At 43.6% G+C, this 19,474-nt stretch overlaps 1 protein-coding gene across 2 annotated transcripts in view; it reads left to right on the top strand.

The window, feature by feature from the left end:
* Window positions 1–19,474, top strand: part of SYTL5 (synaptotagmin like 5) — a 725,724-nt gene that overhangs the window by 525,742 nt on the left and 180,508 nt on the right. For both annotated transcript variants that reach the window (XM_085622910.1, XM_085622911.1), the window contains one exon: window positions 795–901. In XM_085622910.1, the coding sequence (XP_085479036.1) occupies window positions 795–901 (107 nt within the window). The remainder of the gene's footprint in view (window positions 1–794; window positions 902–19,474) is intronic.

A 19,474-nucleotide genomic window follows, 5' to 3' on the forward strand; every position in this document is an offset into this window, starting at 1 on the left:
CATTTCACTTGCCTTGTCACCATAGAATCAGCAGAGAACTCGAATTCGTAATCATTGTTGATGCAATTTAACAAGAGACTGATCGGTTTGGGCCAAAGACCTGTTGAGAATACTTAATCCACTGCCCCAAATGTTCTCATATTTCTGTGACCAGCTTCGGCCTTATAAACACATTTCTCTGCTCTAGCGCAATATTCAATTTTTCTAGTCCACTGGGAGGGGGGGGGGGGGGTGTCCTGGATCGTGTGTGTTTTTTTGACTTGTTTCAGTCTGCTTGATGGATCCTGTGGAGTGTCCCCATGGGGTTAGTGCACCTGTGGCCACCTTCATAAGGGTACCTTGCATCCCCACGCATCCACCAGTTCCACCCTGATACATCACTCAAGAAATGATTAGCATAGACTGTTTTTTCGGGCAGTGATAGAGGAAGAGATTTGATTTATAACCAAATGCAAATTGAACCTAAACCTGCCTCTAGCGGTAGTGGGTGGGGCTCCTGCAGGCAGAAGATTCACAGTAGCAGCATTGCCCGCCCGCCACAATGGGTATCTATTGGCCAGTAACACCTATCATTTGTATGATGACTGAAGTGATGCAGTTTTTGCAACTGTTTGATTGAAAATGTAAATGCAGGAAGTCCCTGTATCCTGCATGAAGAACTAACCTCTCAAAACTTGGATGTAGTTGAGCTACTCAGTAGCACTTCAAAAGACCAGCTAAGCGGATGAAAATGTCAGATAATGTGCTTGCGGCTGAAAAGCCATTACAGTACTGTGATTGTCTCTTTCTTATAGATCGGAGCAGGTCTGAAATTGACTTGAATGGATCCTATTCAGAAGGAAACGAGGATGCTGTCAGCATTAGGAGCGTATCAATGCCTGGCGGCTTGGACAAGAACCTGGTAAGTTACAAGTGCCTGCTGTCCAAGCATCTAAAAGCTTCACACATTTTGCAAAGAAATGGTATTTTCCGTTTCTTAAGTGGGTCAGGCATGCCTTTCTGCATGGTAAAATAAACTGGATTTTACTGAAATCTTACAAAGGAAAGATTGGTCTTCATTGGACTTCTATCTCTCTCTTCCTTCTCAAAATAATCTCCTATTGGCTCTGTTCATGTCTTTCTGACCTTTCTGCCCATGTCCACTTGCCTCCCAGCCACCCCACCCCCGTCCACAAAATTCTTTCTGTCTCAGGAACAATTTTCACACAGCACACTTTCAACATTTTTATTTTTAGATCTGACATTAGCCAAGACCTTTTAATTGTACTATTATATGTGTAATACACTTCTCGTGACTTTCAGCCAGCCCTCTTCATCCATGGGTCTGTCATTCACATTTTTTTACACCTAGTACAGCTTATAGCATGGGGAAATGGGTCAGACCACTTCAGCCATTGGCTAATTCATTACTTTATTATGAGTTATGAAACACAAAGTAGTTCCTGTAAGTGCCAAGGACTATTAAGGCAATATGTGCTTTTTGAAACTAAAAAATGTAAAAAAACATTAAGCTTTTAGCCATTGCTTTTTTAGAATGATGAGGGCTCGCTACTTCCTCAACAAAAAAAACTTGGCAAAAACCATCACAAAACAAAACAAGCACTGACTAATCCAAAGTCAGGCCTACTGGCTCTGCCAATGTTTATTGATAAAGTTGTGTTCAGCGACTCGTGTTTCAGTGAATCGGCAGAATAACTGACAGAGTAGCAGATCTGTTATGTTTTGTGCTGTGCAGACCTATACATATAACTAAGCACTTGACATAGTCACTAGAAGTTTCTGTGCAGGTGTTTGGAGCTGGCAGTTCTGCTCCTAGGCATAAGCTGGGCTTGTGACCAATAGAAGCATACGCATTAGTGGTTGATTGGCAAAAATTCATCAGAACGGCAGGAGTGGAGGTCTGCCTGCGACAGATAGACATGGAGCCTGACAACGTGCACCCAGTAAATGTAGAGTAATGAAAAGGAGGCTCACTATTCAGGAGAAACAGAAGGATAGCCAATGAGATGTGCTTATTAGCAGCCTCTCAGATATGCCTGGGAAACAAACATAACTTACACGCCCTGTCCTGTCACCATATGGCTTGATCACTAATATTACAGGTGGTTTTTAACATTTGCTGCATTTCACATGTTTTGTTTGCATGAAGGTAGAACACCTTGTTTATGATTCTGCAAAGGATCTTCTTGCTGAGCTGGGTCTTGAGGCTCAGTGGGCTAATGCATTCACTCCATAGATCTGTAAATGATCTCATGGTCGTAGTTCAAATTCTGGTGGATCCAGTCAGTCTTTCACCCTCTGAGGTGAGATGAATGAGAACCATTGAGAATGCTAATAATACAGACCTGTCATTGCAGCACCAAGATGCCCAAAGGTGAACGTGCTCTGTACAAACACACGTCGTGTTTTGCTAAGCTGGACCATCAGTCCATTGGAATCCTCTTCTAACCTCTGAAATGCTTTGATAATTTAAAAAGGAGTACCATGTTATAGTCAAAAAATAATAACAGTATAGTCCTGTTCAATTACTTTAGTGCGAGGATACCGGTGATACATTTGGCAACATTTATCAGTAATTTCCAAGTGGAAGCAACAAAGAGGAGAGATCCAACTGGCATCACCCATGTATGTTGCCACTATATACTGGTACTTCTGACCCTTGCTGGCTGCAGCTCATGCACTAGTTCTAACGCATAAAGTTGCCAAGTTAGTGTATGGGCTTTACGTAGTGCAATGTGAGTGAAAAGGGGGCCTGTCCCCATTCTGCACATGTAACAGATGCTGAAAGGGGTTTTGATATAACCTTAGATATCTGCCAGTGTATAAAACGGCTTGGGAGTAAATTTTATGTATGTCATAAATGTGAGCCATAAATAATTAATTGTGAGTAATAGATGATTGCTATAATCTAGTTCTTGCATAAAGCAGGTGCAAGACACAGGTTACAGCTACATTAGATCTGTGATTTGTTAACTAAGGGCCCTTAGTAGGCTGTCAGTTAACCACATGCTTTGACCTGGAATTGATTGTTCAAGCAATGGTGTCAACATTGTTGAACTCTCCAAGTGCCACCTGTGGGCTCTTTTCTATTGGTGGAAGAAAAAATGCTTAGTGCAGAATGGTGATTTGTGATGTCCTGTAAGGGTGTGTCCTGCAGGATAAAACATAAATTCTGTATAATTTTGACAGGTGACTTATGACATTCTGACTTCAATTCTGAATTCATGGCTTACAAAGTACAACGCGAATTAGGTCCTGCTTATTAACAAGGGGTATTTACACTTTAGGACCAAGACCAGCCTGTTTTCTTTATCCTGGACGTTGCCATCCTCTGGTTAGTCAGGTAATTTCAAGTACAGCAAAAAAGTCTGGAATGCTCTACCACTGGCAGAGCTGACCGCAGAGGGTCAATTCTCCCCTCACCGTCTTCACTCCAATGCCGGCTTAAGCGCAGTGACAGATAGAATACGAGCCCGACCGCTCTGGCCACCATGTTTGATACTGAAACACTACCTACTTAGACACGTCACAATCCATCATCCCTTCTACTAAGCGCAACCTAGGGCATATTGTGTTACCCATCCACTAGTGCGCTACCGGGCCTAGTCAGTAATATGAAGCGCTATATAAATACAATGAATATCTCTCTCATAGGCTGTATAAGACACCCTTTCATATCTTGTGCTCTCCAAATGAATGTCTGTGTGATTTTCAAATATAATATGACTACAGGGAAACAAAGAAAAATTGAGATCTTATTAGTGAATGACGTATGCATAGCAAATATCATTTATATGCCCTGCACAAGGATCATATGTATCTTTACGTTATTAATACAATGAAGGTTTCTTGAAATTATCACTAAACGGCAAAGCAGTGGAAGATAATAAAGCACATTTTATCTATTTTCGCCATTTTTTACAAAGATAATAGATATGCTAGGGGAAAATTACATGTAAAGCTGGTTTAACCGCGGAAAGCACCAAGAGGCCTGATTCAAAGAGCTATTTGTGTAAGTCAGACGTACATCACAAATGCCTTGACACTCAAGTGTGTTATTCACAAAAGGTGAACCTTACACTCGTAAATCCATGTGCTCCTGTGTAGTATGACTCCAAGAAGGTTTACTATCAAGCATGAGTAAATATCACTCCAGGGGCTTGGAGTGGGTGTTCGCACTTTCTAAGTCATTCCATCTCTGGAACTGGATGGATAATTGCTCCTGAAAAGGACAGCAATACATCCCTTTTCAGCGTGGGAACGGGAATGGAACACCCACAGAATTGGTGGAAGTTTTGGCACAGGAGTTTCTGCATCAATTGGAGAAAAAAAAAATGAAAGTGGAAATTATTTCATATGAAAGCATTTCCACATGAGCAAATGTACACACATGGAAAGCTAATCGTATAAACATATTTAGAAATCCTCTAAACCATTCCTGTCGCAGGTTTTCATGAATGCTGTTGGACAAGTTTGTGGATTCCTGAAAGATGTAAATTGGTGCCCATGCAAGTTCATACACATGCACGTAGAGATTTATGACTTTCTTTGAGGATTAACCCCTACATTTGTAAACACTTTCTAGATGCAAGGCACAGCCCTGTGCTCTTAAATGCATATGCAAATCCCGCTAAACAGTGGAAAGGTATGCTGGGGTATCCTTTCAGGTCCGTGACATGTTTAGGTTTGAAGTGTATCATTCCTGGTTAACATATTGTTTTCTATATGTGATCTAAGGGGCTTTGGGTCAGGCTATTTCAGCCATTGGCTTCTTTGGCTCACAACCTGCAATTTATCAGTCACATCTTGGATCAGTCCACAGGAGTATTTGAGCTCCACCTTCTTTTTACTGGCCCTTTGGATGTGTTCTTCCAATTCGATTGGAATTTAGCAGGGGCATTTTACATCTGAAAAGTACACTCTGTCAAAGGGTATTTTATTATTTTTCGCACCTAGGCATTGTATAGACAAAGTACATTTTTATTGATTTGATTTGCATTGCAACACGCATTTTTCATTTCCTTTGCCAGAGCTCATGTGCCAGCGTTATACCTGTTGACTTTGCCAATGCTTGTTATTAGAGTTACCTTTTTGCAGATGGTTAAAACTGGTCTACTGCTGTTCAGCTATCATCCAATAATTCAAAAGACTTTATTCGGTTCATAAAAAAAAAAACAATCAAAGTGTACCAAATAACACAGATAAAAGTTACATTGTTAAAACGCAATATTTGTGCTAGGCGCTTTTAGAAATAACCTCATAATGTCTTGCAGTGAATACTCACTGGATTAATTTAAAACATACAAACAATTACTCTCAGTGAAACAGCCACAGATACAATGAACATTGCAAACAAAAGGACAATTATATGAGAAAGAAGGTCAAAGTTCTTCGGCCTTAATATATTATTGGAGAGCCTTCCAACAATGTAAAGTGCACCGTGCATTGTAAAGACTAACATATGATAGTCAGAGAAAAAGGACTTATGTACAAATCAATTCTTATATACCTATGTCCAGTAAAAACTGCTGCAAGCTAAAAGTAAACCATCAGGAAAATACAGACTCTTGCGTTTAAGTACTAGTGGGACATAATCTTTGAACGTTTTAACAATACATTTAGTAGAAAGCAGGCTGTATTATGCCAGCCTGCTCCGCGTTAGCCTTCCTCAGCCCGCCTTCATCAAACATTACTCAATTAAACTACATTTATCCATTTTATTTACAAACTGACACATATAAAGGCAACACGCCTGTATTGAAACACGCTGTTGACTGCCTGCCAAGGCCAGAGTCCTGCCTCTTCACTCAAATTCCTCAAGAAGTTAAAGACATGGCTGCTCGAAGACTTCCTCTAGCGTAGTCCTAGGCTAGGCCCCAATTGACCCTTCCTCAGCACAAGGACACATTCCTGGGTGATAGAGCGCTCTACAAATACACATAACATAACAGAATCAAATTCAGGTCCCACTGTATCACTCTCAAAGACCTTAATGTTAACAACCCCTACCACATTAAACATAACATAACAAGTATGTATAAAGCATATGTTTCTTGTTACCAACTCAATGGTGCTCATTTTATCGATCGCAGAAGGATAAAAGGCCGAGTGGACTCACTGGGATTGAAACCTGTGACCATGAGCTGAAACACAGATCCCTGGAGTGGATGCATTAGTCCACAGAGGTGCCCACTTTATAATTCAGCAGCTGGCCATTAGATTCTGTGGCCTCATCCTCTTAGTAAGCTTGGCCCATACTACAGGAGGGTGAGACAAGGGTGCTTTTAAAGGAGTTGTCTGTAACACCTATGAGAGGTCCTCATACCAAGTTGGCTGTGGTAGCTTAGCCACAGCATGCATGTCTCAGGCCATGAAGGTTTGATTGCGCCACTTTTCCAGGAATCAGAGGTAATCTCTTGTCACTGAATGTTCATCTCTCTCTGGCTTTGACAGGGAGAACTGGGAACCACGTTGCAGGGGTTAAACTGAAGGTCTACCATAATAATGAGAGGAAAAGAAAACTTCTTACTGTGCTGCAAAATTCTGAAAACCCCTTATCCCTCTTATAAAATACCCTCATCCTTTCTTACCCTCCCTGCAACCCTCTCTTCATCTCTCTATCATTCCTTTCCGCTCCCTCTTTGGGTAACACTCAGCAGCTGCCATCCAAGGACATGAGCATATTTGGATTCTTTAAAAAACTAAATGTATGAAAAAGCATGTTATGCAGAACCGATCCCTGTGCGAGCTTTGCTTCAAGTCTCCCACATCAGAAGATATGCCCTCAAGTATTAGCCAATCAATCCTGCACTTCAAGATAAGTCAATTGATCTGCATAAATGACCATTAACCACCCATGTATATCATTTAGACAAATGTCATATTATGTGTATAACTGAATCAGTTGATTCTGCAAAATAATCGTACACATTCACGATACAATAGTTGTAAAAAAATAATTTATTTTGAAACCAAGTGAATAAAATCAGTAAACAATATTGTTAGCACCATTGTCACGTTAAATACTCAGATGGCGTAAAGATGGCTAACAAAATGCCTAAAATACAAACAGCATTGAGTCTATCACAGCTCGGGGGCACCACTTCTTTGTAGATTATAAACATCCCTTTCATAAATGCACTTCTTCAATACCCTTTCACTTCACTCCTCCCTTTAGACCTCCCTTCTTTCAGATAAAACGCCTCATTGTTATTGCATTTATATAGCGCTTATTACCACTGAAGAGGCGTTGAAGCATTCTGCACCGGGCAGCACACCGCTCCAGAACCTGTGGTTTTGTGGTTAATCCAGTGGTTAATGGTCATTGGGATAAGTCTTGTGCTGTCAAGAAATCAATTCCATGCATTTACTCCAACTTCTTTGTGAACAATGAAATTAATAGGTGCTAGGAGTTATGATTAAGGGGGGTATGTGAGTTAATGCAGATGGATGGTGGAATTAATAGATGAGATAGAGGAGATAAGGGGGCTTTTTTACAAGGGGATATCACCACCATAACGTCCCTTTTAGTGACATTCTGGTGGCGATATCCCCTTCGCATTTACAATGCAATAGGTCTTGCAACTGCGAGTTTTGGAGCTATTGGCATTGTAAAGGGCAATGCCTTTTAAAACAAGTTTAAGGTATTGGCATTGTAAATGAGAATGCCTTTCATTTATGTATTAAAAATGGAAACAAAAATAAAAGGCATTGTTATTTGCAATGTCAATAGCTCAAACTCAAGTAAATGTGAGACCTATTGCATTGGAAATGCTTGTTGAAGGTTAGCTGTCATCATTAGAATTCCGCTTCCGATTGGTTCTTCCAGCAGGTTGGTTTAACCTACACAATGGTATGTGTCTCACATTGATTGAGCGAGGTTTGAAGCTCTGCAATCCGGACCTGCAAAGCCTGCTATTCTGTTGATAAAGTTTGACAAAGTAAAGCTGTAATACTCCTCAGTCCCGAAGTGTGTGCCTCCTGCTCTTCCAGTACAGAGACCCCAAACAGCTCTGCCATGGAGCCTCAGTAGTGCTCAGAAGCAGCTTCCCATGTTCCAGTACTGAGACCACGCTGAGCGCTGCCCTCGCGCCCAACGTTGTCCATTACACTATGGCTTGACGGGCACCAGATCTCTCTCAATGCACCGCTATCCTAAACTTCAATCTTCAGCCTTGGCCGCCTCTCCTCTGTAGCTTCTGTGACGCGATTGATTTACTGTGTACACTAAACAAATGCGCAGTCGTCACTTCTTTCCTATCCGTTTAGCTCCAGACTTCAAATCCCTGCGGCCCCTCCCGCCCTGCAGCGAGCCACCATGCCCCCACCTCACCGCGGCTGGCACCAGACCCTTACTTTTACTGCTGCTGAATGCATTTGCTCAGCGAGGTATGGTCACTGCCCATTGTTGTGGCATTTTAATTTTAAATGGGCAGTTTGGGAGGGAGCAGTGGGGCACTGCAGCCCGAGGCAGAGTGGAACAAGAGATTAGAAGCAGGGGCCTGTGGTGGGGAAGAGACACCCCGGCCTGTCACACAGATAAAGTGTATGGTAGCGCCTAGAAGCAGCACTTACTGGCCGTACATGGAAAAAGTGAACTTTCATACGAGTGAAGAGATTTGTACATAGTAAATCATAACGCCTCAGAATTAGGGCTTTTACTAGAAAGTTATAAAAACACGCCATTCAGGACCACAGGCTGTTGAGGGTTTCTACCGAGACTAGAACCCGGTCCCCCAACTTCAAGGCCCACCGCTTTAGCCGTTAGGCCATATCCTATTGCAGTGGGTAGGCCCAATATGACACGTTAATCACAAGAGCTCAAGCTGTATATCGCCATCCTAAACCACAACAAGGTCTTTGTAATGTATAAACTATAGCGCAACGAAGCTGTGCTGAGCATCTAGTGTTTTTACAAGATCTCAGTAAAACATTTTCCAGTAGAATCTTCAGTAAGAAGCACTGTGTTAAAAACCTGCCCCATTGTTCCCCGCTTGGTGTGCAGTCAGCAAAGCGCCCAAAGACTGCCGTCTTGGTGATTCTCACAGTCGCACGAGCTTCGCTCTCCGAGCTCCCAATGCAGAGGGTGGGTGCGGAGAGGGTGTGCTTGATTCCGTGTGACTTTACCAGTGAATTCTACATTGAAATTTCCAAATGAGACTGGGGATGATGCAAATAAGTAATAATGTCACTGGTGTTTCTTAACTTTATTTTTCGGAGTTTTTTATATAGCGCGGACCGAAAGTATAGGAGCGCTTTACATGAGCACCAGTGGCGTTACAGACGGAACATTGATTTTGTTAGGCACGGGGAGATTAACTATTTTGCCCAGGACCACATGGTGTTGAGGGTTTCTACAGGGTGTGGAGAGTGTGTGCTTCACGTGCACCCCGAGAACAAATAACACCCGGACACGAATCAGAGGAGTATCATTGTGCACAGTACGTTATATTGAGAGGCTGTAGTGAAAAAACAGGCGCTGCCAGCCTGCAATTGAAAAACAATTAAACGCCGGGACAGGGGCTTTAAAAATGGCTTTAAAAATAGTGGCGCATGTTAGCGCCCAAAGGCTGCCCTCTTTGTGATTCTCACAGTCGCACGAGCTTCGCTCTCCGAACTCCAAATGCAGAGGGAGGGTGCAGAGAGCGTGTGCTTGATTCCGTGTGACTTTACCAGTGAATTCTACATTCAAATTTCCAAATGAGACTGGGGACGATGCAAACAAGTAATAATGTCACAGGTGTTTATTAAATTATTTTGGGCAGTTTTTTATAATGTGCGGACTCGACCAAAAGTATCTGAGTGCTTTACATGAGCACCAGTGGCGTTACAGACGGAACATTGATTTTGTTAGGCACGGGGAGATTAAGTATTTTGCACAGAAGCACAGGATGTTGAGGGTTTCTACAGGGTGCGGAGAGCGTGTGTTTCATGTGCACCCCAAGAACAAATAACATCCGGACACGAATCAGAGGAGCATCGTTGTGCACAGTACGTTATATTGAGAGGCTGTATGCTCCGCAAGATCTACAGATGGATCCCGACAAATACAAGAAAGACAGTCACCCAGGCCCTCGTCAGCAGCAGACTCGACTACGGAAACGCCCTCTACATGGGAGCCCCGACCAAGCATATCAAACGACTACAACGCATCCAAAACGCCTCGGCGCGACTGATCCTCGATGTACCACGACACGGCCACATCACCCCCCACTTGAGAAACCTGCTCTGGCTCCCCATCAACAAGAGGATATCCTTCAAGCTCCTCATCCACGCACACAAATTACTCCACAAGACCGGCCCAGCCTACCTCAACAGACAGCTTTCCTTCTACATGCCCAACCGCCAGCTACTCTCCGCCGACCTCGCACTCCCCACCGTCCCGCGCATCCAAAGAACCACCACCGGCGGGGGATCCTTCTCCCACCTTGCCGCCAAGACATGGAACACCCTCCCACTGAGCATACGACAGACCCAAGACCTGCTGACCTTCAGGAGGATACTCAAGACCTGGCTGTTCGATCAGTAGCGGCCCCCCCGCACCTTGAGACCCTCGCGGGTATGTAGTGCGCTTTACAAATGATGGATTAATTGATTGATTGCAGTGAAAAAACAGGCGCTGGCAGCCTGCAATTGAAAAACGAGCCGAAGTGCAAGAGTAGGCGGCTGGAGCAGCAGAGCCGGTGCGGCTCCCTGTACAGGCTGGAAGACCTCAGCCTACAGAGAACAACAAGGAGTGAGGGGCACGAACCAGGCGCCATGGAACAAAAAACCAAAGTAGTGCCTATATTAAAAGATGCCGCCCTGCAGCGCAACTTAACAGTAGTTGATCGATGCTGCTTCCTCCAGAAATGGAAGAAAATGGAAGTGACGTGTCGGACCACTAGCCAACAAAGAGCGAGTTACGAAGAGCAATGCCAGATTTCACCAATGGTAAGTGACAAAACAAAGAGAAATGCAATGGGTGGAGTTTAACTAGCAATACTAATTACTTGATGCCTCATAAAGGCAGCGCATGCGCTGCCTATGCGAGACCTAAAAAGCGGCGTTAAGTCACTTAACATGGCTTAACGTCGCCTTGTAAATGAGGCCCCTTTTCACGCTTCACTTAACATGAAAGGAGCGTGCAATGCAGTGGGGAGTTCTTCCACAACACCCATTGCTTTTTGGAGCTGCCCCATTTTTATAAGGCTGGGGCAGTGTCAAAAACTAAGACCAGGGAATACCTGGTCTTAGACTGTCGCCAGGAGGATAAATTGTTAATTTCTCCTCTTATTTTCCTCTTTCCAAGTGTGCTGTGTTCTGCAGCACACATAGAAAGAGCAACTCGCCTTTCAAGATTTTTTATGTACAGGAAGGTGTCCCTTCCTGCACCTAAACAATCCCCCCTGCAGTGTAGGCACCCTTGCAACATGGTGCAAGGGTGCTTGTGCTTGTGCTGGTGCTAGGCAGCTTTATTAGCGCCAGTGCTATGGGAAACTCAGGGTTGCGATGTAATTTTATAAATATGGCGCAGCATTACCAATTTTGGAGTAACACCGCGCTCCGACATTGTGTTGTAAAAAATCCCCTTAAGTTCTGTTAGCCTGCAAGTATGACTTTCAAAGTAGGAGGGACATTTTTTGAACATTTGGAATGAAATTAGGGCAATTTGCAGAAATACAATATTAAAGATTACAGATTAATGCAAACATGCATGTAATTTAAAACACTTTAGCTATGTTATCCGGCATTCCTAAGAACGAGTTGTGTGAGAACAGGCATGTAGGTTTCATTGCAGTTTCATTGTGTGTGAGGAGGGGTCCACTGATCATCTGGGTAAACCTGACATATGCGAGAATAGTTCATTCATTTTATTAAACAATGCAGTTCTTTCACAGCTCACATAAAAGTACTGTGGAATAATCCCCTTTCAGTGGAAAAACCTGTCACTCAATGGAAATGGTCCCATGTACTTCAACAGTTGCAATGTCATTGTTTTCTGAAAACACAATTGAAGTTTCATCGCCAACGCTCCTGACACACACTGTTGAAAGAAAGAGTAAATTCAAATTGCAGGACCATGGCGGACACTAACAATAAGGCTTCGCATGCTTTTTTAAGCTGCTATTTTAGATTACTTCCTCATCCCCATTGTCATCTCAGTACTTACTTCAGAATATGGCCCATATCACCCATCAAAAATCCAGTTGCAAGAGCATACCACATCTAAACAAAGAGACCTTCTCTGTATAGGCCCCTGTCGTACCTTTGTCCCCAAGCAGAGGAGACTTGGCGCAGTAGGACAGACTGGACATTCCTATTGAACCAGGACAAAGCCTGATATACATAGGGTTGGTCCCTATCTGGCATCGTGGGTGAAAAAATATGGACTGGAATGCCATGCCAAAAGATTGCCAGTAGATTAAACATTCTGCAGCACACATAGAAGGAGCAAAACGCCATGAATGATTGTTTATGTGCAGTAATCGTCATTATTTATTGAGTGTTTATGTGCAGGAAAGGATACCTTCCTGCACATAAACAATCATTAAATAATGATGATTTGCTACTTCTATGTGTGCTGCATTCTGCAGCACACATAGGAGTAAGAAATCGCCAATATTGATTGTTTATGTGCAGGAAGGGGCACCTTCCTGCATCTAAACAATCAAACCCTGCCACGCAGGCACCCTTGAACTACGGTGCAAGAATGCCTGCGCTGGTGCTAGGCAGCAAATTTTAGCGCCAGCTCTAGGGAAAAAATAGGGGTGCGCTGTATTGTTGTAAATTCAGCGCATCCCTGCATTTTGGAAAAGTCGAGGCACTGCACAGCCAAATTTGACATAGCTCCATGCTACAACATTTCCTTGTACACATGCTCCCTTGTCTGGTTAATACGAAGGTACGAATCTAAAACCAGAAGCATCTTTGCAAATGCTACAGCTTGATGCCAATCGGATGGACACTGTCCCCTGGCCAGACAGTATTCAATGGTCTTTAGGGCTGCCACTGTTACCAAGCCACACTGACAGCTATCTAGCATTCCTCCCATAGTAGCATTTTTGAGGACCCACTGAACAGAGATACAGAAACATAGATGCCCCAACAAACCAGGGGTTCGGGCAGAAAAAAAAATATTTTGACTGTGTTATCAAAAACCAAAGAGAGAGCGATAGATTACTGCTCTTAAAAGTATGGCTACTTGGACTCATTTTTCAGACTAACACTACAAACTGCTCTGCCTTCCCTAAACAGTGAGAGGCCTGCTAATCCTTTCTTCTTGCTCACAACTGTCACCCTGAAAATATAAAAACAACGATCAGTAGCAACAGAAATCCCATGTTGCTGTTGCATCGGCCCAGTCAGATTAGAAATGGCAGGACCCAAGGATGAAACCCCGAAACCTGAAAGTGGCAAGCCACCAAAATCCAACTTGTCCCCTATGCAGTTCCCAATGAACGCAACTGGTACCTTCATAGGTCGTACCTTATGAGGTGCAGAAACATAGGAGTGGTGATCAGAGCACAGGGCCAGGAATACTCCAAGGGCCATATCATCAAGGCCATGCGATAATTATCGCTCAGCGCTCTTAGCGCAAGGATAATTATCGCCGGCCAACTCTGAATTTTATAGCGGAGATAGCGTGCTATCAGCAACGCTTATCTCGAAAGCGATAAAATTCAGAGCGCAAGCTGCCAATTGTGCGATTATCGCTGGAAATACAGCGATAATCGCACAAGGATAGGGCAAGGCATACTTAGCCATGATATCCACCTTACATAGGATATCATGGCTAAGTCAGTTTTGAAGCAGGCGTAAGGAAAGTAGCGATAACAGAGGTTATCGCTACTTTGCTTGTCACTCTGCAGGTTAGCGTGTCCATTGATAATTGGTGAAATGTCGCTTAGCGACATTTCTCCAGTTATTTCAGGGCAGGAACGCCCACTTTGCATCTCAGTAGAGATGCAAAGATAGGCGTTGGGGGAAAGGGCGATAATGCAAGGATTCACGCGATAGCGTGACCTTGCTGATTAGGCGATAAAATTATCGCCGCTTTCCGTCCGAAAACGGACGCTAAAGCGGCGACAATTTTATCTCCGGGGCGTGCTGAAATGCCCCAAAAGTACCTACTAACAAGGTGTGAGAGATCATGCAACTGTTTTTATGTTTCATAGTGTGCCCAACGTGAGTGAGGTGCGCTTGTAATCATTCTGGTAAACCTGCCTCAGCTGTACTATCCTAAGTGTGGTGAAAGACTCCCAGGTCACTGACCAAATGTTGACATTTCTGGCATTTTTCTGGTGGCGTGGAAGCGTGGGGACTCAGATCAGGGTGGATTGCCATGATCCAACCATGGCTAAAGGGCTAGTTAAGTAGTGTCTTTCTGTGGTATGGAGCCGATTTTAATATTTTGTCTGGGCTGAGTTTGGTTTCCAATCTATCCTTGTCAGAGTTGCTCTGCACCATTGGATCAAAATTATTTATTTTATCTGAAAATAGGACAATAAAGAGCCATCAGGCATCAGAAACTGGGTTGCATCTACCTTGGTATTTGGGAGCAAGTACTGTAAACCTGCTGGTGTAATAACAGCACATAAGAGAACATCATCACAGTAACGCCTGGACCGGCAAAGTTACTCTGCTTGCATGTTTAGGTACCCAGTAACTGCTCTATGCTTCCCAAAGAACGTGTCCTCTAATTCAGGGACATAGCAGCAGGATCATCAAGTGGCTTGAGCCAAATGCAGCAGCTGGGTTTGGTTTTTCTCACCAATGTAATTCAGACCTATATTTGTCATAGTGTTGCGTCGCCCTTACGCCACGCAAGGGGGCGGAAGGCCTACGTAACACCAAAACCAGCTTTATCAAGCCACTGAAGGCCACCTTGCATGGCCCTGCCTGGCTTGATAAATCTGAAGTAACACAAGGCAGCACAAATCGCTGCCTTGTGTTAATCTGTGCCAGGGAGGCGTTCCATGGGTGGAGCGTGGGTGTTCCCACGCATCCACCTATGGATTTTGGTGCACTCCCAGATTTACGATTTATGGTAGACCTGAGAATACATCAAAATGCTACTCCTCACCAGGGTAGGCATAAGGAGAAGAAATATCTTTATTTGTCCTTGTTTTTTCCTCTTTCTATGTGTGCTAAAAGAGGAAAATGTCTCTCAGAATTGATTTTGCACAAAAACAATCCTGCTTACAACACAGGCACCCTTACACCATGGTGAAAGGATGTCTGTATTGGCACTAGGCATCCAAAAGTGCACCAGCGCAAGGAAAGGACAGGAATGTGCTGTATGATGCTAAATAGGACGCATTCCTGTCCTTTCCCTTTGACGCACTGCAGCTAAGTGGCTTGCTGCTTTGGGCTACGTGAACGCATAATAAATATGCGCCTCAATATCGTATTCGGTTTTCTGTTTCTGAAGCTCATAGAGCTTATCTGAGGCCTCCTGTTGGGACCCTGCTGATCTGCGCTTGCAGGGTCAGGCAGTGGTCGCACAGTTGATTGACAGTCTCTCTCTGGGCTTGTGTAGTTTGAGTTGCATAAAAATTGGCAAATTCTGAGGTTATCATACTGTAAGCAAATACGTGAAACTAACAATATACACACAGTACTATTTTATTTTATTCTGCATCGAGACAGCTAACACCTACTGTAGCGTCCTCCCCAGCCACGGAGCATGTAAATGATTATGCCACACACAGAGCTTGGTATTACACGTCTTTATTCCTCAGACTGTAACAGTTAACTGAACATTATACATCATGAATTCCATGAACCACACCCATACAGTTAACGTCACTGTTCTACGGAGTCCATCAGGAACCAAAAGGGTCACATCATCGCTAACTCATAAGATACTACATAAGATACTACACCTATGTCATTTTGTAAAAAAAAATTCAAGGCTTCTTTTTTCTAATTTTTAGCTCACATACTCATAGCTTTTGTGCAAGACATTTTTTACTTCTTTCTTTAATTGTCACTGAAAATCAAGGGTTTGCATGGTTGTGGAGGTCATTTCTGTGAAAACCTCTTGTTGCTCAGTTTGCAACAGTTAGGTCTATTTTTGTCCTTTTTACTTTAATTGATTCTTTTCTAACCTCAGCTAATAAATTTGGTAGCCACCTTACAGTATTCAATCTTTAAACTAAATAACGTATTTGAGGTGTTGTGACTCTCACTGACTAAGCTTTGACCTTGTCCTACACTAATAAAGGGTGACACAAGAGAATTTTATGAATTTTTCGGTGACATCTGTGAGATCCCCATGCATAGTGGCTACGAAAGTTATCCATAGCAAGAAAATCTTGGGCCACTGTTCCCTAAATCTGTCAGAAGGGTTCATTACCCCTCCCACTCGAGAATCTGTGGTCATCACACAACTCCCTCACCCTGTTCTCAAATCTCAAACACTTTGATCAAGGGACCCTTAGTCAAGGCTTTAAGTGGGATGAAAAAACTGGGGGTCTCTTAAAGTGGCGTGGCCAATGTAATTAAGGGCGTGGCTTAAAAACACATAAGCTAAAATCTGTGCTTAGAACAGTGTGCCGCCGGACTTATATTTTGCTGTTTCTGTCATTGCATCCAGATATATGATACAACAAGAGACATCATACCTACAGCAAGTCAGGACTATTGGCTTTGCCAATGGTTGTTAGTTGCATAAGATAAATAAGCAGCAACTATGGCTTGTATATAATATTGAAAAAGCTTTGACTTAAAGCCCTGGTGACACTACGACAATGTTGCTGCTCCTGAGTTTCAAAAAGAGAAGGGAAATCCAGAGAAAAAATTACTCTTTAAAGGATTTCCCTTCCCCTACAACGTTCACCTGGCATGACGTCATGCCGTAACTTCTGCACTAGTGAGAAGTGAGCAGTGTGACCACGTGCACATCAATGTGCCTGCTGTCACTACAGTCCAGAAAAAAACAGACCGCCTGTGCCAGCGCACAATACAGAGCCCGATGGGGACCCGTTTCGAGGCCCCCTTTAAAACACTTCCGGTCCGCATCACCGGTGAGACCCGGCCCACTTAAAGCCCTGCCCTTAGTGCCAAAGAACAGGGGCTATTCTGGAGGTTCACACAGCAATGAGACAATCAAAACCACTCCCTACAGTTTTTCAAAAAGGCTGAAAAGCCGCTACTAATTTCTAAATTAGCCTGTTTGGAATCTGTCTTTAAGAAGGAAGCCTCACTCCTTTCTTTCCCGCCTCTTCTCGCTCACCTTTTCTGTCCATACTGTCACGATTTTCCCTTTTGGCTGACACTGTTAAGGTGTCATCATAAGGTGCTGGGAAGTAAGTGTTATTACAGTGGACATCGGAGGTGAAGTCCGCCATACTTCCGTCGCTGCAGGCCGGGGCGTCACCGAGGCAGTCGGGTCGATGTCTCCCATCGCACCTTCACACAATGCCCCGTGGGCACTGCCCAGTAATCCGCATAATGGGGCTGGCAGTGCTCGGTGACACCGGCCATCGGGACGAGGCAGAAGAGGTCGAGGGAGCTGAACATCACTAGTGCGGAATACATTCCAGAGAGGGTAATTACGAATCAAGGGGTGGTTTTCGCTCGTGTTACAAATGGTGATGTAAAACAACTGCTAGTGAAGACGGAATCCGAGATAACACTCCGCTCAAGTACGCCATCCCACCGACAATAGGATGTCGCCATTTTGTAGTTACTTACGGAGCTGCCATTTCGAATTCCAATTGCAGAAACCCGTTGGCTTGGGAACCGTGGAACCACCCTGGTTTCACGGAATAAAACCAACTTCTTGCCCGAGATTTGTAAGATGGCCGGAGCCTCACTGCGGGTGCTTGAGCCAGGCCTGAGACCTGACTCTGTGGCACAGTTCCGCCTGCCCTTGATCGCCCTCCTATAGCCACAAGATGGAGCCAGCATGGCCTCAAGATCAGCCCGGGGATCCAGCATGCTGCTTCCCCCACCACCATCTGGCCTTCTACCCCTATGGACATCTCCAACTCGGGGAACCCCCCAGACGCAAGCCCACCACCCTTGAGTGCAACACCACCTGAACACCTGGCTGAACGATGGCGAGAATTTCCTGCTCTGTAAATATTTATTATATAATTTTCCAAGCCTAATCGCTGTTAAAATGTAATCCTGAGTGAATTTGCTATTTGGATATATATATATAACTCTAACCACTAGCATTATGTAGTTGACCTTTGTACTTACTACAATTCCTATGTGATTTTAGAGTTTATCTGTTTGTATCTCTTCCTTGATTGACTTTACAACTTGTGCATTTGCAATTTTTCCCTCCTTTCACTCCACTTGTACATTTGCAATTTTTTTTTTTTTTCAGTTTGTATCTCTTATGTAACTCATGTAATCCAAAGTCGTTATGTAACACAACTGGTTCTTTTGTAAAGCACTCTGACACCTTTGGGTAATGTCCGCGCTATATAAAATCGCATTAAATAAAATTAAAATAAATACAAATCCAGCGACATGAGCATGGTTAAAATGCTCAATAATTAAATTAGAAGACGTGTGAAAATGCGAGATGCACAACACTGAACCCTGTAAAATTCTGCTTCCCACTTCACGCTTGTCAAAAACCGTGTCATTAAGTAATATCTCTTAAATACTGCATTTCATCATGTTACTTCATTTGCATAAATTACCGTTAATCTCTGCTCACCTTTCCATCGCTTAAAAATCATGTTGCGTTTGGAACTGTGTCAAATGATGTTGCTTGGCCATTATTTATGCCAACGCGACATACCTCAGTAACAAAATGCATACAAGAGAAATAATTAAATTAATACATTGAGGCGAGATTCTTCACACCATAATCAATTTATGTACACACAGCGGGAAAATATACAAGGCTGCTATGGCGAATTGGTGACGCCAGTGGCTTTAACAAAAATGTCGCATATAATCTAGAATAACTCAGAGGCTCACCATTTTTACGGGCTATTACATACAGTTGGTAATTCCAGTTCCACAGTGCCCTCGCGCCTCATTCCTTTCATTGATTTGTCTTCAAGTTTAACACGACTCCTTAAAACACACCGAAGTTCCTACTAACAAGGCACTCGCTATCACGCAGCTTTGTTTTATCTCTAACAGTGTGCTTAACGTGAATGAGGTGGAAACCTGTAATCATTCTGGTAAAATTGTCTGAGCCGCATTTACCGTAAGTGATGTGAAAGACTCCCGGGTCACTGATCGAAATTTCACCTCAGGCAGGGAGAACCGTTCGTTTGTTTAACGGTGCAATTTAGGCGAGGCCCACATGAAAGTCCGGTGGAATAAACCATTCCGTAATTGGGCTACAGTGTCACCTTGACAGCGGAGAGGCGCGGCGACGGAAGTGGCTGAATTCCAAGTGCAGGAGTATCTAGGATTTAGGCTGGTCCTTGACGTTTCACTAGGGGTGTGCGAAGTTGTAAAGTTTACTCGCCGTCCATCTCAAAGATCTTCACAGGGGGTTTCTCTTAAAAATCAG

Source organism: Triturus cristatus, chromosome 8 (genome assembly GCF_964204655.1).
Source record: "Triturus cristatus chromosome 8, aTriCri1.1, whole genome shotgun sequence".
NCBI lineage: Eukaryota > Metazoa > Chordata > Amphibia > Caudata > Salamandridae > Triturus > Triturus cristatus.